The 24,992-nt window shown below is 34.9% G+C and overlaps 1 protein-coding gene across 4 annotated transcripts in view; it reads left to right on the top strand.

Annotated features, from left to right (window-relative positions):
* The window catches only part of LOC106872030 (uncharacterized), a 206,192-nt gene extending 181,431 nt beyond the window's left edge, over positions 1–24,761 (top strand). For 2 of the 4 annotated variants that reach the window (XM_089349416.1, XM_089349417.1), the window contains exons 3-8: positions 4,886–4,981; positions 6,152–6,312; positions 7,699–8,445; positions 16,974–18,314; positions 19,204–20,754; positions 23,558–24,761. In XM_089349416.1, the coding sequence (XP_089205542.1) occupies positions 4,886–4,981; positions 6,152–6,312; positions 7,699–8,445; positions 16,974–18,314; positions 19,204–20,754; positions 23,558–24,718 (5,057 nt within the window). In that variant the 3' untranslated portion in view covers positions 24,719–24,761. Of the gene's footprint in view, positions 1–4,885; positions 4,982–6,151; positions 6,313–7,698; positions 8,446–16,946; positions 18,315–19,203; positions 20,755–23,557 lie in introns of all 4 variants that reach the window. The other 2 variants (XM_089349414.1, XM_089349415.1) reach the window with 1 other exon arrangement.
* Positions 24,762–24,992: the final 231 nt, after the last annotated feature.

Raw genomic sequence — 24,992 nt, 5'->3', positions numbered from 1 at the left:
CACACACACACACACACACACACACACACACACACACACACACACACACACACACACACACACACAACACACATTCATGACATATATTATGCGCAAAATAATGTAAATTTAGAAAACTGAAATAAATTTAAATATTATAAAACCTCTCTGTGGGTTAAATTAGATCATGTGTGTGTGGGTGGGTGGGTGTGCGTTTATGCACATGTATACACACACATACAGACATGGACATTTAACGAATGGTAGTTTTTTTAAAAATTATGAAGTAATATGGGAAAATGGTGTTTATTTGAAATATAAACTAAAAATTAAAAATCAAAAATTACGTTAAATTATACAAATTTCACATTTGATATTTCTGATGAGCAGAAGAGTTGTCTATAAATACTTATCAATATAGGATTCCATTATTCTATATTATCTAAGTCTATGAACTATATTTGGAATACAGGACAATATAATGGATTTTACTTATAACTATCATGGATTATTACAGAAGACTTACCATGGAAGCATATATGAATTCAAAGACTCTCATACTAAAGTGTACTTACCAAAATCAAAAGCAGTAATTTTTAATTTTTAATTTATATTTCAAACAAACACCATTTTCCCATGTTACTTCATATTTTAAAAAAACTACCGTTCGATAACTTATATAAATTTCATATTTTATATCTCTGAAGAGCAGAAGAGTTGTCTATAAATGCTTATCAATATAGGATTCCATTATAGGGACAGCACTTCTACGAAACGATCGTAAGATGCTTTAAAAACTTAATTCGAAACTTTTAAACTATCATATTTATTATTATATATTTATACTTATATATATTTACATATATTTATATATATTTATAATTTTAATACAACTATTATTTTACACATGTATATATCTTTCTGAAGAATTTTCTAATATTGATTTCCTGATATTGATAATAATATATTATATAAAATATATATAGTTGCATGTATGTATGTATGTGTATGTATGTACGTATGTATTTATATTTATATGTGTGTATGCTTATTTGTCTAGGCTATATTCTTCTTTTTTTTTTTTTTTCGTTTGGAGAATTCAAGCTGGCCACTAACCAAGTGGTAAGGCTTTCGGTAAGGCTTTCGGTGAAAAAAGATGTTGGGCGTTTGTGGTCGTCTGAGTCGGCTGATGTTTGTACATATACATATTTGTGCTCATGCATAACTTTTATTTTAGGAGCAGACATTCGTTTCACTTAAGTATTCAAATATCTGTGCTTCTCATATTTTACTCTTCAGTATACAAGTGTTTGTGCTTCACTCTTCTGTGTGCTTATGCATGATGAATGCATACACGTATGTATGTATGTATGTATGTATGTATGTATGTATGTATGTGTGTGTATGTGGTGTGTGTGTGTGTGTTCTTTGAGTTTTAAATTCTTTTTGAGAGGTTTCAAACCAGTTGCACACAAAGCAACAAGACTTTTTGAGTTACGAGAGTTCCCAGTGTTTGTAAATATGTGGTTGAGTCGGTGTGTTGGTTGAGCTGTCGACGCATACACTCAAGTGTGGGCATCTATTCACATAAGAATCTCACACGGAGAATTTCTGGAATGTCTTACAAAAATTTTCACTTTACCGCTAATAGATTGGATTTGGAGAATCCACGTCAATTTCTTTTGCTCTTTTTCCGTGAAACCAAATGTTTCAAGATTTTTGTGCAAATGAATGTATGTATGTATGTATGTATGTATATGTGCAGATTCGTATGTTTTGTTTTATGTATGTATTCTCATGCATATTGTTCCATGTCTTGTCATGGTCATGTATAATTAAATGATAAACTTCTGGAAAGTTTTACGGATTTTTACAGTTTCAGTGATGTCTTGGATCTGTAGTCATTGAATCAGCTTTTACCTTTCTAGTTTTGAGAAGCCTAATTTCTCACGATTGATATTTAGGCAGTGTGTTACATATCCCAGTGCTCCAACAACCTGAACTTTTAATCTGAATGGAGTAGCTGTAGATTCCTCAATAGTTCAGCAAAAGTATTTTCTCTGTCTGTCTGAGTGTCTGTCTGAGTGTCTGCCTGTGTGTCTGTCTGTGTGTCTCTCTGTGTGTCTGTCTGTCTGTCTGTATGTATGTATGTATGGATGTACGTATCTGTGTGTTTTTATGTACGTATGCATGCACATATGTATGTATGTATGTATGTATGTATGTATGTATGTATGTATGTATGTGTGTGTCTCTGTGTGTGTGTGTGTGTGTGTGTTTGTATGTGCGTGTATGTTTAGCTGGCTAGATATGTGGGTAGATATGAGTTTCCCACGATGATTAACTAATAATGTACCATACACTGTAACGGAGGCTAATCTCTAGCGATTTAAAATCTTATTTTATAAAAATTTTATGAGAATTTGTGTACGAAAAATGCCTTTTGGCCATTTAATGATTAAATATATTTTACGCGGCAAGAGGTAAATTTTACGGCTACCAGGTGATTTCTTATAATTCTGTATAAAAACAAGGTTTTGTGAGAATCATTCAGAAATTTCAGTGATCAGTATATTAGGGGCTCTGCTGATAGCGGGGTGTTATACCTATACATGAGAATTAATTAATACCTACCTACCGACATACATACATACATGCATACATGCATACATACATACATACATACATGCATCCATGCATGCATACATACATACATACATACATACATACATACATACATACATACATATATGCATACATACATAGCGTGGCACTCTGTCGGTTACAACGACGAGGATTCCAGTTGATCCGATCAAACTGAACAACCTGCTCGTGAAATTAACGTACAAGTGGCTGAGCAATCCACAGACACGTGTACCCTTGACGTAATTCTCGGGGAGATTCAGCGTGACACAGACTGTGAAAAGGTTGGCCCTTTGAAATACAAGTACAACAGAAACAGAAAGAAAGAGTGAGAGAAAGTTGTGGTGAAAGAGTACAGCAGAGTAATGCCGGAGCCTCGTGGAGCTTTAGTTGTTTTCGCTCAATAAACACTCACAACGCCCGGTCTGTGAATCGAAACCGCCATCCTACGACTGCGTGTCTGCTGCCCTAACCACTGGGCCATTGCTCCTCCACTATACACACTCTATGACCGGACATATATTTAACTGCATATATGTGTGTGTGTGTGTGTGTGTGTAGATAGATAGATAGACACACACACATACATATATATATACACATATATATACATACATATATATTCATACATATATATTCATATATATATATATATATATATATATATATATATATATATATATATATATATATATATATATATATATACATGTGTGTGTGTGTGTGTGTGTATGTGTGTGTGTGTAATAGATACATAACAGTGAAAATTTAATCCGGAGATTGAAAAAAAATGAAGAGCAACCTTAATCAATTTTCGAACCTTATTGGGTTCTCATCAGAGGTGTCTTCATCAACTTGACCAATTCTAGAGAAACAAGAAGCCAACCTGTTTTTTTCTCAACAAATCCAACAGCCACGGTGAACTGGAGCTATTGTTTTGCATATCCCTGCAAAAGCTCTACTATGATACAAATTTATTTTTATTCTTCATATATCTATCTTCGTGTATTCGTGTGTGGAGATAGCTCACAAACTTTTGGTAGATCTCAAACAATGGATCACGATGCAATGTGTATACTAGCGCACTATGAATTCCAGAAAATATAAGTTAAATCTTTTGAAATTACATATTGATTTCAGAATGTCTTGAAAAGCATATTACTCATAATTTAGCTTAACACAATTATGATTAGTAAAACAAGAATTGTCTTTTTATAATTTTTGACTTTAAAAGAGTTTTAGTTAATATTCCAAGCGAAGGGCGCCGAAATTCTTTTCCATTTACTCCTCAATGCGCCTGTAATTGTACCACAAAGTGAAAAACAATGAAAAGTATTGTTTAACATTGACGTTCGATTCATGTTCCTGCAATATTTCACGTGCCGGGTTTATTTTGATCTTTTTCTGTTGTTATTATTTACTGAATCTGGTGTAATGAGGTTTGTCGATAACCTTTGCAAGACCTCTATGACTGATAAGCTTAGAGCCGCTAATGTTCCATTGAAAGTGTTGCCGGTCAACACCTACAGGAATGATATCGGAATTGTGAATATTCTAGAGGGCTGATGTTCTGGGAAGAAAGGACTGAGAAGAGTGGTTAGTGTGACACCTGGGAGATCATCACGACAAGGACGAAGAAAGGTGGAGTCGGTGGAGGTGTCTAACTGGTGGAAGTGCGAGAACAATGAGTTCCGGGAAGCAGAGGCCATTATAATAGCGATGCAAAGGACTGACCAATGATTGACGATACATGTTACTGAGCCTCATGGCCCATAGGCAGTTCTCAGAAATTCTATTTCAGAATTACCACTTTAATCTGAATTCATAATAAAGTTTAATCCTGGGTTCAAGTTTAAGCTGAAATTGTACTAAAACACATGCTTAATAGAAATCAAAAAGAAGAAAAGGAGAATTTCCCTTTCATCTAACAACAATTCTTAGATCTTTATTATTTCTAATGAAGAAAAATATGAAACTATCCAAATAACTTGTAGCCCCAGGGAGATTTTTAAAAACTGTCTCCCGCAGTTAAGATGAGTGTGTTTTAAAATACATCGCATTAAGATGAATTTTTCGCTGATAGACCATGCTTTACAGTGACCATTTTAAATTATACAAAATTAGTTTGTTTAAGTATTAACAGAATTATGTAGATAAGTCCCCTTTTTTCTCTCCCCCTTTCTCTTCTCTCCTTCTCTCTCTCTCTATCTCCCTGTCTGTTTGCCCGTTTATCAATCTCTTCCTTCTTTTCTCAATTTACAAGGTTTGAAGGTCTTTGATTGCTGTAGTTCTCCAAAAAGAGCAGTGGATATTCTGCTGAGCGAGATCAAAGGGCATGGATGTTCAACAACGATAAATGGTAAGTAGAGCAACAATACACTTGATTGATGTTTATAATACATTCATGAGTTAAAAGTTAGTTTCAAACGATTAGTAATTCTCCTTTGCAGTGTCGCCTTTATATTTCTGTAACGATTAGTAATCCTTTGAGTGACCAGGCTTGAATCGAACTCAGAACACCAAGAAACACAACTAAATACCATCAGGCACTTTGTCCAAGTACTTCCACAAATTCAGGCAAAGAGTACGGTCGATTTAATCAGCATCACTTCTTAAACAGTACAATTCAAAGATCTCACTGAAACTAAACAAACATAACGAAGTGCAGCGAATCCGTTTCTCTGCCACTCTACCAGTTCTACCATCGTCTGTTCTTTTTAGCATTATCACAACAGTATTATTAATCATCCTTTCCAATATAGACACAAGGCCTGGAATTTGGGAGGAGTGACAAATGGATTACATCGGTTCAAGCGCTCAACTAGTACTTATTTTATCGACCCTAAAAGGAAAAGCAAAGTTTACTTTAGTGGAATTTGAACACCCTATTATTAATAATAAGTATTATTATCAATACTTCAAAACTGGGAATATGATTTTTGTTGTTGAGTAGCTTTAGATTAAGCCGGTTAATGATCAAACAACATTTCGTCTTTACTTATTATTTTCAGAATTAGTGTAACCCTTAACTGGACGGTGAATTAGCTGCAACGTTAGAGCATGAAACGAAATTCCACTGACGTATTTATTCCGTCCCCTTGCGTTCTGAGTTCAAATCTCAATGGGGCCAACTTGGTCTTTCACTTTTAGGGGCTGACGAGTACAGTGTGATAGTCTGGTCGATATAATGATATATATGTATATAGATAGATAGATATCATACATGTATTTATTCGTAAAGAAGTCTCGTCTTTTGGATATAGCTTGTCGCTTTTTTCTTGTGTTCTTTTGGCACTTATAAGTGTAATGTTTAATATAACTTATATTCAATCCTCAGCACTTAGCTGGCAATATAAAATAATTATCCGAGAATTAATACGTATATTTTGTAGGCGTTAACTTAAGAAAATTTTTTTCATTTTTTTAATTTCTTATCCTGTTTATAGTGTCATCCGTGTATAAGAAACACATTACATGCATTAAGCTTTCGTTGAATACTGATAAGAACGATTTTGTTTGCATTTTTCAGGTATTGTCATATTCACTTCTTTAGAAGTGTTTTCTGAAATGAAAAATTACCTGCAGAGATTTCAGATCCCTCAGGTTATTATTTGGGGAGAACTTCAAGAACCGCCTAATCCAACACCATTCCAAACGATCATACGACTGAAATCAATTAAAAAGTCAAAGGTAACTAAAACTAATAAGTGTCAACATCATATTTAATCGGAACAGATGAAATTTCAACAACAATAATAATAATAATAATAATAATAATAATAATAATAATAATAATAATAATAATAATAATAATAATAATAATAATAATTATTATTATTATTATTATTATTATTATTATTATTATTATTATTATTATTATAATGGCATACAGAAAGTAGCATTGCTGGGTACCGCACACATCCGACAGAAAACACTTTCAATGCAGTAAAAATCACAACCCTAAAACGAACCTTAGTGCATACCCAAGGCACACAGAGCGCGCTCTGCAGTGCAGTGAAAGCACGTAATAGAAATGAAATTTACTGTATAATAATAATAATAATAATAATAATAATAATAATAATAATAATAATAATAATAACAACGACAACAACATTATTATTGTTGTTGTTTGGCATTAGATGAGATAGTGTATGTCGGATGGGTAGAGTAGACTGAATTTACCACAATATTCACATAACACGCACACGTACACACGCATACACACACGCATACACACATATGGTTCAAAATTAGACAAAAAAAAAAGACAGATAAGCGAGGGAACGACAAGCAAGGTGTATTAGTTTACACTCAGAAAAAATAGAAGTGTCTTTGACGTTTCGAGCCTATGCTCTTCTACAGTAAGGAATGAGGGAGAAAACAGATGGAGAAAGGGAAAAAAAACGGAAAGAAAAGAGAAATGTGTGTCGATTAACAGTTAGGTGTGTTGAATATAATATATTATATCTGTTGTATTTAAGTGCTAACGATAGATTCATGTGGTACAAAAATTCGTCACGCAATGGAAAGAGGATGTGCAAGAAAGAGAGAGAGAGAGAGAGAGAGAGAGAGAGAGAGCGAGAGTCAGTTGAACGCTACAGGCACGTGCACGCATACACGCACTCACACACATAAGAACTCTATTGGCGCACACGCGCTAACTCACACAAGCAACAATTAACTATGTGTATATGTGTGATAGAGTAGTGGTGGGGTATATATGTGCTCACTCCATTTGTGTTCGTTGGAGTGTGTGCGTGCGTCTGTGTGTGTGTGTGTGTGTGTGCACGTGCCAATAGCATCATTTTGTGTAAGCACCAAGAAATTCTTCATTTTGTGCAAGCACCAAGAGATTTGTATGCTTGTGATATTTCTTGATAACAGTCATGGTGGCAAAAATACATTTTCATAGTTATTCATTATAGGACGCGTAACACTTCTAGTAATTATATAAATATAAGACTTCTACAGTTACATAAACATGCATACATAAACACGTACACAAACACACACAGGCATGCATGTCCTCATATGTGGTCTTATTAAGTTTAAATTTTTTCTTGTCTTTTACAGGCTCTGGTGGAATTATGCCAATCTTTGGATTGGTCATATATTAACACTCGAGTGAGTGCAAGTGCTGATGCTTTAGAAGAATATAAATCCTTTTTGGAACAAGTAGCTCTTAGTGAAACGAAAATATGCATAGCAATGGAAGAACCCGCCAGTATTAACCAACAAAGTCAATCCTCAACAGTGCTCTTCTTTAACAATGGATTAACTGACTCCGGACAACACGAAGCTGCTATGCTCAGCGATGCCACAAGTAAAATTACACTTTTTATTTCGGATAGTAATTCAGATCTAAAACAGATCGTATTAAACGCAACAACGAATGGACTTCTACTACGTGAAGATTTGCCACCCCTACAGAACTTTCCATTGGCTGATGTCCTTGTAAATAGATCTAACTTAATGATCGACAAGGCTGGCGAGATTTCTCGTCTTTGGCTTACCCAAAACCATTTCTGTAAAATAAACAACGATGTCCTTGGTAATTGTGATATTCCTAGTATTCGCAGCGTTTTGTCGGAGGCTTTGAACTTGAAATCTATCCATGCTGTGATTAAAGCTATTAAAATGCTATCTGGTGATTCTAATGTCACTTTAAACGACTCTACAACAGAAAATAACAATGTCACAAATATCACAAGAGCAGACGATAGCTGGAATGACGTTTTCAAAATGTCGAATATCAAGAACATTTGGGAGATGAACACGGATTTCAGTCTATTTGCTACTGTCGGACCCGTTTTTGAAAAGGTATGTTGCTAATGTAAACTAGTGTAAATGAATAATGATGAAGTGGCAAAATGAAAGATACACTATTTGTAGAATTCCAATATTTTAATTGAATAAAAGTAATATTCAAAGATATTTACATATATAGAATGTCTGCATGGACAGCTCAGCGTATAAATTGTAGAAATTAAACTCTCATTTCTTATTTTAGTTTAAACACAATTCTTAGAGGCAACTATCTCATAAGATAATAATAGCTAGTCGATAAAAGATTAATAAAAACCAATATTTTTTCTAAAGTCAATATATGAAAATATAGCTAATTAAGAACTGAAAGTACACAAACTCGTACGTAATATTGTTCGTGTTACTTTGACATATTACACAAAGCTACTTATCTCTTTCTTACTAATACCAAACAGTATCATTCGTATATGTGTGTATGCGTGTGTGTGTGTGTTTGTGTGTGTGTGTGTATACAGAGGTTGGACAAAAATAATGGAAACACCTAGCATCATGGCATCATAATTTTGAAATATCTATAAAACCGTCAAAAGCTTGTTTATTTTTATGTTTTTTTAATTTGATATTAGTGTAGCTTAATATGTTTTGCTAAAATTACTGTTTCTTTTCAGATACCATCAGAAAAAAAGTAATTAAAATTCATTAAAATGACATATCTATCGGATTTTCAAAGAGGTCAAATTGTTGGTGCTAGTATGGCAGGCGCTAGCGTAATGAAAACAGCCGAAATGTTTGGTGGATCAAGAAGTACTGTCTCGAAAGTAATGACAGCCTCTGAGAAAGAGGAAAAAACCTCCTCATCGAAACAAAACTCCGGAAGGAAACCAAAACTTTCTGATAGGGACCATCGGATTCTTGCGCGAATTGTTTGAAAGGATCACAAAAGTACAGCTCCCAAAATTACTGCAGTGCTTAATGACCACCTTGAGAACCCAGTTTCCACAAAAACTGTTCGCCGGGAGCTGCACAAAGCCGGATTTTACGGGAGGGCTGCAATTAGAAGACCACTACTTTCAAAAACAAACGTTGCAAAGCATTTAGAGTGGAGTAAAAACCCACAGAATTGGTCCCTAGAGCAGTGGAAGAATGTTATTTTCTCGGACGTGTCATCCTTTACCTTATTTCCGACCACCGGCCGAGTATACGCGTGGAGACAGCCAAAAGAAGCATTTAACCCAGACTGCCGTCTTCCAACTATTAAACATGGAGACGGATCTGTGATGATCGGGGTAGGGGGTCTATATTTTCGAAATCCGCCGCCCCAATGGTTTCCCTTCATGGCAGAATTAATAGTCAAGACTATTTAAGCATTTTATCTGATCAAATTCATCCTATGGTTGCGGAACTGTTTCTGGAGGGAAACGCAATCATTCAGGATGATAATGCACCAATTCTCACAGCTAAAGTTGTTACTGAATAGCACGAGGAACATTTTATTGAAGTTGAACATCTTATCTGGCCACCACAGTCCCCAGATCTCAATATTATTGAACATTTATGGTGCATTTTAGAAAAACAAGTAAGGAGTCGATATCCTCCACCATCATCGCTACAACAACTGGAGAGTGTTTTAGCTGAAGAATGGACAAAAATTCCTTTGGAAACAATTCAAACTTTGTACGAGTGCTTACCTCGTAGAATTCAAGCTGTAATTACTGCCAAAGTTCCCATATCAAAATAAATTTGTTTGAAATTTTAAGGTGTTTCCATTATTTTGTCGAACCCCTGTATATATATATATACAGGGGTATACACACACACACACACACACATATGAATGACACTTCCTATTACAGAAAATTTGTGTGCATGTGTGCGAGAGAGCGGTGGGGTGAGAGTGTAAGTGTGTGTGTGTGTGTGTGTGTGTGTGTGTGTGTGTGTGTGTGCCTGTGTGTCTGTGAGTCTCTGTGTGTCTGTGTGTCTGTGTGTCTGTGTGTTCGTTTGTATTCTTGTACTGATTTCTGTCAATGGATTTCGGCCATGTAACATCGCTTTCAAGGATTCCTCTCGAGCATACCAATCCCAGAGTTTATATCAATATCTATTTATCGGACCACTATGTTACATTTTTGATAAAAAGACAGCAGTAAAAATAAACGCAGACACAAACACACATACATACCTGAAGAGACTCCCTTCGGTCGTGAATGACCATGGGATTGCACCTAGAAAGTTACCCTCTGAGGCACAAGTCCGGGCAAGGTTGTTTGTGGAAGGCCAGCAGTCGCCCATGCATACCAACCTCCCCTCTCCACACCATTGATGTTATCCATGGGAAAGGCAAAGGCCGATACAGCTTGGCACTGGTGATGTCGCAGCTCATTTCTACAGGTGAGTGAACTGGAGCAACATAAAATAAAGTGTCTTACTCAAGAACACAATACGCAGCCTGGTCCGGGAATCGAACTCACAACCTCAAGATCGTAAGCTCGACGCTCTAACCACTGAGCCATGCGCCTTCACATACATACCTACTAACCCACCTATCTACATACATGTTAGATGTATGTAGATCGGTGATGTCATACTCGTAGTCGAGTATGACATCACTGACCAGTTATCTTATCCTACATGTTAAAACAATACCTGTGCTGAAATTTAAAGCCAATAACATCTTACGCAACAACACTGAGACTATTCTCTTCTCACCTACAAAGCTTAGTAGTCCAGAAACAAACAACAGTAACATCCGCGTCTACGGAATGAGGTGGGTGTTATTTCGAAATTTCCTTCTCTTAGATAGCTGTCTAAACAAATCACTTCTAACTGTTGGCTGGCCGTTTTCCGTATCGTGTTAATCTTTCCTGTGATAGGTTTTACTTTTCAGCCAGCAGAGCGTACAACGAAAACCACCCTCATTACCAAGTGCGCTTAGCAGGTATAGGCTTGCTGGTTTAGTCGCCGATGGCCCGGGCATGCAACATGTGTGTGTGAGTGTATATATATATATATATATATATATATATATATATATATATATATATATATATATATATATATGGGAGAATTTACGAAAAAAAACAACAGACGAAGACAGGTGGTGTAAACAACAAATGGATGTATTAGCTTAACGTTCGGGAATAGAGAAAGTCTTTGACGTTTCGAGCCTACGCTCTTCAACTGAAAGGAACACAGAAAGAAACAAGGAGAAAAAAATATAAATGTAGTGGTCAGCGATCTATCAAAGAATTCTGTAAAGTTTCCATCCGCCAAATTCTATTCTCAATGCATGGCTTAAACCGAAGCTATGGCAAAAGACGTGAAGACACTTCCCCAAATTACTTACTGAATAGCTTCGCAAAATTACTTTCTTCTTGTAGTGAACGTATCGAAAAGTGTTGTCTTATGAAAACACGTGCATCGAAGTTCAAGTTGCTCTAGGAATCATAAAGATAAAACTTAAAAGCATTAATAGCAGTGCAGATGGTAAAATCAATGAGGATGACGGCAACAATACCAAAGGGTATTTAACTGCATCACTTTAGGTTTTTAACTCACTTCCTACTGAAAACATCTTGGCCTTTCATCCTACCGGGATCAATGTGATTCCGTGCAAATATAAGAAATCAATAATATTCTCCACCATGACGTACGGTGAAATTATTCAACAGCTGACGTGGGAGAATATTATCCTTTCCTGTTCCTTTTTTAGTAAAGATTTGCTCACACTGAGTGTATCTGCCCAAAACATATCCTTATACAAGGATACACCTACAGACACACATAGACGGATAAACAGATAGACACACGCACATAATACCCACTTACATACACATCATATGCATGGACATGCGCACGTACAATTTCACACACAGACACACATATGGATTTCTGAATGTTTGCGCTTTCAAACGAAGATAAGAGTAGCCAATACAGAAAGTTGAGTTTAGTGTGTCTCTGAAGCTGAAGTTTCTTAAATCATTATTTTTGGTTTCATATTTCAAACAATTCAAGAAGCAAAGTAGAGTAAAAATATGTAAGCAAAAATATTCATAAACACATCGAAATATGATCAATAGTTGAGAATGGATAGGTAGAAAAACACGTTAGAAAATGAGTCGTACAATCGACTTTTCAATTGTCATACAGAGGAACGTACAAAAATATGCAATATTTTCAAATTTTTAATATCATAAATGTAAAACTCTTAAAGAACAGAAGCTGGTTATCGGTGACGTTGTTTTCGTGTTGGTGAATAACTGAAGGATTTTTCAGTATGTGATAATCTTTCAGTGTATGGCAAACTCATTATGTAGGAAACAACCAATTCTAACAAGTTGGTATTTGGAAATTTTCACCACGGGTATCGTTGGAAGTGTTTGAAAGACTTCGCACATTCCAATCTATTGTTCACAATTGCCAAAGTAGTAGTAGAATGCTATATTTCTCCTAGAGACATTAGTAACCCAATATCATATCTTGGGTAATTAATTTAGAAGGACGTTCGTTCTCTAATGGGTCCATCGATTTTATAATTCATAATATCATTCAATAGACTCCTGATATATTTGTGCAATAAGATGGTCTTTCTGAGTGTCTGAATACGTAAATATGTTTTGAGATTTCTTATTTAAAGGAATTTTTCTTAAGGCCGATATAGCTTTCTGTTTCACTGTTATTTGCAAGAGAACTTATTTCAATAAGCTAATCCGTTGAGCGAAGCCGTTGCAGTTATACAGAGGAAGAATTTTTCGTGTTCTTACTGATAAATTTTCTTCAGAATTCGGTTAAGTTGTCCCTCCCGTTACCTTACCACTATTTCTATCAAAGATATTTTAATGTTTATGGTAAACAACTAAATGCTTATTTATAAGGTTTAGGAAAATCGTGACAACACTGGGACAAACATTTATGCTATATGAAGATGTATACCATAGAATATTTTGATTCATTTGTTCTTTAATATTAGTGCTTTTCTGCATATAATGTATTCTATCTTTGTGCCATTGTCTTTTAATGCATCACTGTATCATGTGCTATATAGTTAAAAGATTCTTCATCAAAGCATAAGCTGAATATTCATTTACCAATATTATTAACTGAGTTTCTAAGCATTATTGCGGAATAACTGAAATTTATATGAACATATTGCAATTTCACATTTAGTTTGCTATAGAAGCAATGTTTAACAGCATCCATATCTAGAATTAGATTCCTATCTACAGTGATCTTTAATTCTCTGCGCGTTGAACATATTGATGAACTCCTTTCTAAATGTAACCATTGTGTTGCCATTCATGCTTCGCAAAAGGAATAAACCGTCATAACACCAAAGATTGCATTCTATTCCGCAAAATATCTTTCCAAGTAAGTCTAAGACGCGCAATCCTATCAAGTGAGTGACCGACATAGCCACATAGTCCATTTCCATAACTATAACATTCGATTCCTGGTCATTACATTTAACACAAAACAATTTCCGTGAAATATCAAAGACTTCGTAACATACATAATAATGATAATATTGATTTCAAATATTGGCACAAGGTCAGGAATTTCGGGAGAGGTGTAAGTCGATTATAACGATTATACTTATTTTATTGACCCCGATAGGATGAAAAGCAAAGTCGACCTCGGCGGGAAGTGAACTCAAAGCGTAAAGACGGACGAAACGCTGCTAGGCTTTATGCCCGGCGTGCTAACGATTCTGCCAGCTCACCACCTTATATATACTAATAATATTAGTGTTTGAATCACAAACTGGAATAAAACCTCAATTGAATTCTGAGGCTTTTACAAGAAGGGAAATAAGTATAGAGGGATAAAATTCTACTATATTGAACTGTATAAATTTACCAAGGGGTTTATTATCTATGCTCATGAACCACTTCATAACTGGTAAGCTATTATTCCATAATGAAAATGAAAATACTTGTTAAATACTGCAAATTATGGAATCTAAAATATTTAAACTAAACTTACTTATCTAACTTTTTTCCGGGTTTATTAATCTATATTACAGTTTGGAAAAATATTATTTCTATCATCCTTATAAGTAATATATAGCTCACGTTGCGCAGAAGATTCTACTTTGCTGTATATTTTTAGGTTGGAAGCTATTCATTTTGCACTTCTAAATTAATATCAGGGTAAGGATTAGAGTTGGTTTTCTTGTAGATATTGTAATATTATTGGAGAGGTGCCTGTAGTATGAGAAGTTATAAGTTTCGCTCAAATGTTTCGTTTCTTCCGAAGAAATATGCATGTATTCCGAAGTTTTTAATTCTTTTAAATCTTTGTTTAATATGTCTCCTATCGATATTTACCGATGAATTTCCAAGTATTAACTGGCTGAAAAAAAGTTTAATTTCCCCAAAAAATATTGGATAAATATTCAAAATTATCATTCAGTTATTATTCCACACTAAAACTGCATTAATAGTAACCACCTTGCTTTTGTGTGTTTTACTTATATGATACAGTAGACAAGAAAAAATAATAAAACCACGTGTTGCTGCATGTGAATTGGCGAATATATCACAGACTTTGTTTATAACAGTTAGATAGATGATTATGTGGCAATTTTCTAACACTGTTTTGACTATCAATCAAATTGCAACGACTAATTGTATTTCAATGTATTGCAAATATCTTTGTTTGTATATTATCGCGCTGCTTTCTTCGTTCAATCGTTTGAATAATCGGCAATCGGAAACATGAAACTCAAAGTAACGATTCAAGAAACTTTCATTTCTAATTTATCAAAGTTCAGCCTGTCTTTTAGGACTACAAAACCCAAAATATCCTTCCCTATTTAAAATAGTGGGTATTGATTTGAAATATATGGCTACCAGAAATAAGTGACTCCTAGAAAATGCTGCAATCACATAGAAAGTCCTCTTTGAATCATATTCCGATGTATTACCTATGTATATAATTTTAAAAATTGCATGTTTGTGTGTGTGTGTAAGCAATTGTAAATGCATCAGTATCCCACAATACACACACACTCACACATCATGCTCACACTCATGCACACACACGAACTTACACACACGCACGCACACGTACATACATAGGTACGCTGGATTATGAATAAACATACACACGTGTGTATATGAATGCATGTATCAATGCACATACGCACCTACAAACATACATACACAAGGTAGCTCATTTATTCGATAATTTATATCTGAATAGAGGTATATGCCTTCTTATATATGTTGGCATATATATATTTGTGTACATATATGTGAAAACGTGCATGGGTATTGTTATAGACATATACATATATATGCGCGTGTGTGTGTATGTGTGTGTGTACGTATCGATGCATATATGTATATATGTACACATGTGTGCATATATGTATGTATGTATATATGTATGTATTTATGTATGTATGTATGTATGTATGTATGTATGTATGTATGTATGTGTGTGTGTGTGTGTGTGTGTGTGTGTGTGTGTATGTATAAGAATGATATAACGCGAGGATGGAAGACACCAAGCTTTAATAGTAGATCAGAAGATTTGTTTCTGCACCGCAGACCCATATTCATATACCATTATACAAAATTATACTTTATAATTGCTATATAGTTGAATGTTTTTCAGTAAGAGCTGCGTGTAACCGCTTCATCGGGTGGAATACGATTAAACACCCGGAATTTAATAATTTTATTGGTGGACAGTAATGTACATTTTATACCAAGAGAATTCAGAAAAAATCCGACAGTGTTTGATGATATTCCACCCGATGAAGGGCTTACACACTGTTGTTGCTGAAAAATATTCAATTATAAGAATTATCTTGCATAATGGTATTTGAATATAAACTCAGCAACTTAATGCTAGTGTACGGCGCAGAAACAAATCTTCTGATCTACTATAAAAGCCTGGTGTCTTCCATTCTCCTGTTGTATTATTTTTGTATTAATCTTATGCATAGAGGAGTTCCGCGTGTATCTAGCCCTGGAATTTATCCTACTGTAGAATAACATGTGGTAGCCAAATAAGCGCGCAAAAGCTCTTAAATGCCTGTTACGAGGTTTTTACTCGAATTATACTCTGTGTGGGTATGTGTGTGTGTTTTACTTTTTTTATCTGTATTATTGTTTGGTGCGAATATATTTCTTGTGCTATTCGCACTTAAAAACTTAGAGGACTTCGCATCATAATAACTGACTTCTTTCATCGGAATTATAGATTAGAAAAAAGAGCTCCCATTGAATACTCTAGTTTTAGAAACACAATGAAAGAGAAAAAAGCAAGCGTATAGCCATAGCTAGTTTGATTTTGTTCATAGGTTTATTTCATTGTGTTTGAACTATGGCTCAACAACTGAATCAATAATGATAAAATTAGGAATATATATAAACATCTTTTCGTTCATTTTCTTTAGTATCGAAATATTTGTTTATAACCAGATGTGATTGATTTTAAAGAGATGAAAAATGTCACTTTAAAAGTTATTGTATTTTTGCTTTCATTTTCTTTTATAAATATTAGATTTTGACATTAATTCATAGGAAAACATCACTATTTATCATCAGCCTTTTATTTTCTCATTTGTAACCCAGGTCGGTCAAATTAACGGATCATTCTACCCGTTGGATAAAACAAGATGGCGCTTAATTTCAGAGAAATTACATGGTTCGCATTGTCCAAGTTATTGTCCAGCTTGCATCCAATGTTCGCATAACAGGACTGAATTATCGGTTAGCAAATTCGAAGAAGGAGACTTTTATGTTGCATTAGTACTTCCTGTTCAAAAGTCCCTAATATGTGATGAAACTAACCATGAAAACGAGTTGCTTGTTGATTATTTTTTGAAATCACTTCGCCAGATAAAAGAAAAGCCTTCGACTGTGACCGGTAGCAAGCTAGGGGGTATTGTCATAGACTCCTGTCACTCTCAAAGTGACTCCAAAAACATGTGTTACAGTTTTATTGACAAAAATGGCATCAAGCGAGCAGTAACTTCTGGTAACCTGTTATCCACTATTCATGTCCCCAATCTGAGCAAAGAGACTTACCAAGAACACCCAAAAAGAAATTCTCTTCCACCCAGCATTCACATCACAAAAATTGGATGCTTCTTTGACAACTTAAATGTTCAAAAGTACGTATCTGTAATTTTGGATGTCTTGGAATCACTTCGCTGGTCTTATTTAACTATATTACTATCAGAAAATCCAATCATGAAAGCAATTCATAAGGACCTTACCAAACAAGCCAAAATGAAAAACATATGCATTCGAAATGTTATATTAATTGAAGATTTAAGAAGAGCTCAATTGCTTAATCAAAATAATCTTTTCTCTGAGCAAGATTCTTCGGCACTGGTTCTTCTAACTGATTTATCTGATACTTCTGAGTTTTTGCATTCAATTTCAAAACATTATGGTTCTTCTCATGTATTCAATTTTGTTTTCTTCCCATGGAATTCAAAAGCGATTTCGAATTTAGGATCTAATCTTTTCCAAAGTTCTATTTTCGTTGAAGTTAATAACCCAAAATCATATGAAATTTCCAGAAATGTCACCTCTTTGAATGTTTCTGAGCTAGAAAGTCAACTTGAAATGTGTCATTTAAGTCCTTCTGGGAAAATCTATTGTCCTGCGGGCAAAATTGTGAAGAAGTCGCAAAAATCGGTATTTTTTAGTTATTTGACAGCTGTACTAGAGGTTACTGCCACTGCTTTAGATCAAGTCAGTTCTAAATTATGTTCCGGAAAGAAAGGACTTTGTAACGAATTTCTTGAATGGCCAAATGTAATGTCAAACTTCCGACATTTCCTGAAAACATCGCCTGTTTTCTTATTCGGTGAAAAAACACACTTTGAGGAGAGTGGAGCTCTGGAAGCCAACTTTGCCATGAAAAACCTTCGAAGAATAGGAGACGAATTTGAATGGATCCAGGTAAGTGTCGAAATATCTTTTAGTAAAATTCAGAAAGAAAATAATGTTTTCGTAATAGCTCACATTTCAGTGATCCATATAAAATCACAACTAATATTTATATTTCTTGGAGATATTTTTAAGTTGTCAAGTAAGGAATTATAGAATTTGACTTTATTTTTCTGTTGTAAATTGTGCGAAAGATTTTCATAAACTTCTAATGTCATAGTTGGAGCTTATAAGTTTACACGTGTGCATACAGTTTACTTCTATGTTTACAGTTTAAGGGCACATAACCTTTAGACCCACTTGTATTATCAGCCCCTGTGTAACCTCATCTACCCAAATGCAAGTTACTTTCGGTGAATTCAGATTTTTAATTGAATAAACATTCCATCCATATAACTATATAATCCTAGCAGGTTTCATATCTGCATGGAGTAAGTAGAATCATAGGATTAAACTTTGGAACATGCCTAATACTCTTCGTATCAGTATAAGAGGTAGAAAAGGCAGAGTAGACTTTATAGGCATGGTTGACATGAGAGAAAATTGAACATAGAATGTAGAAGGACGAAAGTAAATATTTCAGGGCATGTAGCCTAGTGCTTTGCCAGTTAAACTCCTAGCACTGGGGTGGATGTAATCAACTTACCTTCTCCTCCAAACTTGCTGGCCTTGTGCCAAAATTTGAAATCATTATTACAGTGTTCAGTATGCTCAATTCGTGAAAAGTTAAGTATAAAAGTGCCCTGGCTTAAATCACAGTTGTGTACGCTAACAAAAGAAAAAATCCGAATGGTTAAATATTAATAATGTTGGACTGCCTTTGTATAGATTATATGTACTTATATTTTAACAGAATTATAAACTATATCATTTGTCATGCATTTTCTCCATTTTTTCCTAGATTGGCCAATACACTATAAACAGAAATATATCTCTGTTCAAGAAATCAGTGCGAGGCTATAATGCTTTACAAGATGTTAAAGCTCCAGTTTCAGAATGCAATGGATGGTGCCCTCAGTGTTACCAATGTGATACCTCTCCCGGTAAAACAATAGATATTAATAACGACTTCATTTACATGCCTGGTGATATTTTAATAACGGCAATGATGCCTGTACGGAAGGCAGGACAAACAATATTTGAATGTGGGGATGTCACCATCGACAGTGATGTTGATCAATTGATAGATGCTGTGATTTATGCTGTCAAAACAGCAAAACAACGACACAATTCGCTTTTGAAAGATGTTAAGCCTGGCCTTTTAATCCTGGACACATGTTCTTCTAAACAAAAAGCCTTAACCATTTTAGGGAATTTTGAATCTTGTGCATATTCTCTTCGACAAAATAATAAAGAAAAGTCTAAAAAAATCGAGAAAAATGAGGATTATTATTCAAGCTGGGGAGCAAGCCCTAAATTAACTCCAGCTTATATGGCAGTTGGATCTTCGGATGTCCTTGATATTTTGTTGGATTCAGTTGCAGATTTTAAAAAGCCTGTTTTGGCAATAGACAAAAATGGGGGTACACGTAGAGCACAACGAGATTCAGATTTGCACGAAACCACTTTGTCGTTGACACTCTCTGCAAATGCTCGATTTTCCGCTATGATTAGTCTCATAAATGCATATCGCTGGAATCATGTTTTCGTCGTTGCCTCTGACACACCAGAGAACCATAAACTAATTCAGTTATTCAGTGATATGACCAGGAGTACCAAAATATGTATTTTACATATTATCTGGCTAAATGACATTCTCGGAGTAAGTTATGATGACCTAAACCCTAACAACGAAACTAAATCAGATGATCCTTTCCTATATGCTCTTAAGCTTCTTGCTACCGACAACACCACAAAGTTAATCATTGCTTTTATTTCTGAAGATCACTTCACCAAATTGAACTCGTTGATTAAGAAAAGCAACTTGTCAGTAATATGGTTTTTTGACCAATCACCTGATGGTTGGGAAAGGCATCCATTGAATACATCAATTCCGGCTGGTGCATTCACTATCGATCGTGCGACTCAGGTATATACAGAATTCGAGAAATATTATAACTCGTCACTGAGAGGAACAGACAATGTTTGGTTCTCTCGACAGCGACAAAAGCGTTTGTCTTGCCAAATCAAGAGCAACAGCCAGTTACGAAAAACCTGTTTAGGTAAGGGAATTCCTGCAGATCAGACAATATCTCCTATAACTACAGATGTCATACGTGCAACTGATGCGATATTATTTGCCCTGCAAAGGGAATATTCGGACAAATGTGGAGGCAAAGGTGGTTTGTGTAAAGAGTTTAATTCCAGAAATATTATGACTCTTGATTCTTTCAAGAATATTGAAGTTGAGTTTGAAAGTGACTCCTTCCAGTTTGATGAAAGCCGAGAAGTGGTAACAAGCATAGCTATATATAGTCGAATTTTGGACGAAAACAACACAAAAATCGTAAAGGTTAGTGGAAAGTTTTCGATTTTATCAATGTGTACAAGTGTGAGTGTGAAAGTGTGAAAATGTGAAAGTATGTGTGAATACATGCGTGAGTGTGTGTGTGTGTGTGTGTGTGTGTGTGTGTGTGTGTGTGTGTGTGTGTGCGTGCGTGCGTGCGTGTAAGTGTGTGTAAAGGGTCAGGGCTGTCTTAGCAGCATTGTAGGCCCTCAGGCAAATCAATGTACTGGACTCTTGAGTATTTATTTATCGACTGCAAAGCTAACCAAACATCGATCAGAATTGAGCCCCTGGACTAGTGGGACCGAGAGGCCGAGGGGCCACTGAGCAACTGCTCATTGTGTCCATGCCTTAAGACGGCGTTGTATACAAGCGCAGGTATGACCAAGTTTTATAAGTTTGCTTTGTAATCTTGAAATACCAGGCTCGATCCCACTTGTGTAACATCTTGGACCCTTACCCCTACTCCATAGCCTTATAAGTAGACGTAAACTCCGCAAAGCCATCTGATGGATTGTTGCCGTTAATGGAGAGGCCAACTTCACCGCACAATGACTCGTTGGTTCTGTTTGGGCCCGAGTACAAATGGCAGTGAATACTCATTCACTTCCAAGCGTTTCCAAGGAAGATGTTTAGTGATCAACAATTGGAGTAATTAATGTTGTAACTGACGATATATATATATATATATATATATATATATATATATATATATATATATATATATATATATATATATATACATAGATAGATAGATAGATAGATAGAGAGAGAGAGAGAGAGAGAGAGATACAGGCAGATAGACAGACACATACATACGTATACATATGTATGTGTGTATATACGTATGCACGTATCTATATATATGTGTGTGTATGTATGAATGAACGAATAAATGTATGTATGTATGTCTATGAGTGTGTATGAATGAATGTATATGTGTATGTATGTATGTATGTATGTATGTATGTATGCATGCATGCATGCATCTATCTGTCTGTCTGTCTGTCCATCTGTCCATCTGTCCATCTAGATCAGTGGTTCCCATCCGTTTTTTGGCCATGCCCCACCAAATCATTTCTAAAATCCTGATGTCCCCCTTGTGATATTTAATTTTTGTTATTCAAAATTTGGTTAATGTTTACTATATTATCCGGAAACAAACTAAAAAAAATTGTGCAACAGTTGTAAAAAAAAATGTGTAGAAAACGAATATGAAAAAAAAAATGCGCGGAAAACAACAGAGGTGGGGGATGAGGACTTCGGAAAATTCACAAGATCCGAGTTTTTCCCTCCTGACTTTTAGGAAAATGTTTTTTTTTTTTTAAATGAAATTTTATATAAATACCTTTCAACTGGCATAGGTTATGATTATAAAGAAATTTGTGGGAAAATCTTTTCCAAGGTGTGGGGAGAGGACTTTGGAAAATTCATAAGATCCGAATTTTTCGCCCATAACTTGGTGACAGTTTATTGTGGATAGTTGGTATAAATCCAAATTTTAAATATTCCTCTGAATACTGACGAACTTGCACTACTCATTTTATGTATTTTATGTATTTTTGAATCGGCATAACTACAGATTTCTGCGCCCCCGACTTTGGATGATCATAACTTTCAGAAAAATGGATATTTTTTAATGAAATTGTCTACGAATATGTGTTATATCATGTAGATTCCGAATATACAAAATTTTTGGGGGAAGTGTTTTAGGAAGGGTTGCGGTGGGGAATTTCGGAAAATTCACCAGAGTTCACTTCAATTCATCTTAACTTTCAAGAAAATGGATATATTTTTTAATGAAATTCTCTTCAAATATACCTCAGACTATGTAGATTCCGAGGACATAGAAATTTTGTGGGAAAACAATGGGGGCTATTTTTGAGAACCGTTCCCCACTCGCGGGTGTTTCTGAACTAGTCGTCCATATTTGTTTCATTTTCTCCGTTTTGTGCGTTTGTGCATCCGTAGATCTCTACCACACACACACACTAACACATGCACACACACGGATGCAATACAAACCCCAGAGAATCCAGGAAAACGACCTTATGAACCTATGGCTCGGGAAGAAATTTTGATCCTATATCCTCTTAACGTATCTACCTTTTACTGTTCACGTTTCTGTTTCTGTCTTTTATTCCGTTTACTATGCATGTACTTTTGGTTATCGTTGCTATCTTTCACTACATGTTTACTTGACTTCTTGCATCTTTCTGTCTCCACTTTTACTCCTTTTCATCGGGTTGTGGTGCACCTGAGCACTGGATGCATTAAACTCATTAGTCTGAGTAACATCAAAATATGTGACAACCGCCATCACACTTAAGTGAACCCACTGCTAAAGATACTAACCAAAAGTCGGGTACTCTTCTTTTCTACAAGCATCATTTTGATTGGTTAATCCGTTTTACTTTTTTCTGAAGAGGAGAAACTAATTCGTACCTACTTGATTCATGGCTAATAATTAAAATTTAACCGTAAAACCATATTAACATCTTTTATTTCGTAGTAATGAAAAAATATGAGACCGAGATTTTGCGATTTCTATATTCTTCATTTTCTTCATTTGTACGAAATAAATAGATGAAATGCGATTCTACAGTTGTATTTTAATTTCTTATTGCTATGAAGTAACTAAGTGTGAAATACTTTCTTTCATCACAAATGAGCAAAATTAATGAACCAACCAAAAGGAATAATGGAGATTATTATCTCTTTGATGTAAAATATAAAATAGTATTGCCGTTAGTACTCTATTCATAGTGAATTTATCATATTTTATTTCTTTATCTTTTATCTTCATTAGGTTGCCGAATGGAAGGATGACACTTTGTCCGAAGTTACAAAAACCACCATCTTACTGAATGACAATTTTGGTGATGATCTGGATAAAGAAGATGTCAGGTTAATGATGGAGGCCAGTTGTGAAGAGAAATCTTGTACGTGTGTGAATATGCCACCAAAACCAACTCCATCTATGAAATCTACAATGGCACTAACACTACGGGATGAAGGATTTGTAAAGTCGACGGGTCAGTTTCGGGGAACTATTTGGGCAACTGTAGTAATAACAGTGGCGGCTGCTGGTGTCTTAACAGCGATTGGAATCTTCACGTATCTTCTTTATAAATATTGTCTGGGTACCGGTTGCGGACGACGCTATTGCACTTTAGCGTTGATCCTGTTATTTGCTCTTGTTGTACAATATTCCACCATCTTACCATTTGTTTTCACGCCCAACGAACTTGTATGCGAGATGCGTTATTTTGCTCCTGCTTTTGGTTATGCATTTACCCTTAGTATAATACTCGTGAAGCTAATGAATCTTCACGATTATAGATTAATAGGACTCGGTGGAACTTTATCAATTGTCAACCAGTTATTGACAATTGTTTTTATAACAGGCATCCAAGTAGCAGTCGGTCTGCAACGATGGCTTCTAATGAAATCTGCACTGGCAAAGATGGTTACTTACTATGGAGTTTCCATCTATAGTTGTTTGTTTGATAAGTATGAATTTATTTACTACATCTGTTACCCGATGTTTCTACAGATTCTCATTTTGCTTTATGCAATCTCTCTTTACAAAGAGAAGAGAAATCTCCGTGAAGCCAAATATATTCTTTTGGCTTGTGTTTTCAGCATTGTTGTTTGGTTGTCGTGGCAACTGGTCTACTTTTTGCAATCAAGCAAATTCATGCAACCGGCTGTCGCAATCGGTATCCTAATATTTACCACTGTTAATTTATCTCTCATCTTTATTCCTAAGATACACATGATGGCCACTCTAAGATATGATGTCAACAAGACGTCACAGGATCACTACAGTACCAAAGCCGATTCAGACTTTTTCTTTGAAAGACCTTTTTCTCTTCCTGGCACATTGAAAACATCTGTTTCTGAAAAAACATATGCAAGATCTTACGACGCTTTTGAGAATTCAAATTATTCATCGGGGTCCGTTTGATATGTGGTTTTGGGGATTTCGGTAATAATTTTAATTGGAGTATGTAAATAAGAATATATATATATATATATATATATATATATATATATATATATATATATATATATATATATATATATATATATATATATATATATATATATATATATATATATATATGTATGTATATATACAGGGACAATGATACATTATTAATAATGGTCACACAGATCAGGGATTTCAAACATCAAGCACAAAATATGTTTATATATATATATATATATATATATATATA

Source organism: Octopus bimaculoides, chromosome 3 (assembly GCF_046866305.1).
Source record: "Octopus bimaculoides isolate indiv1 chromosome 3, ASM4686630v1, whole genome shotgun sequence".
Classification (NCBI taxonomy): Eukaryota; Metazoa; Mollusca; class Cephalopoda; order Octopoda; family Octopodidae; genus Octopus; species Octopus bimaculoides.
This window is presented reverse-complemented; position numbering and strand designations above follow the sequence as displayed.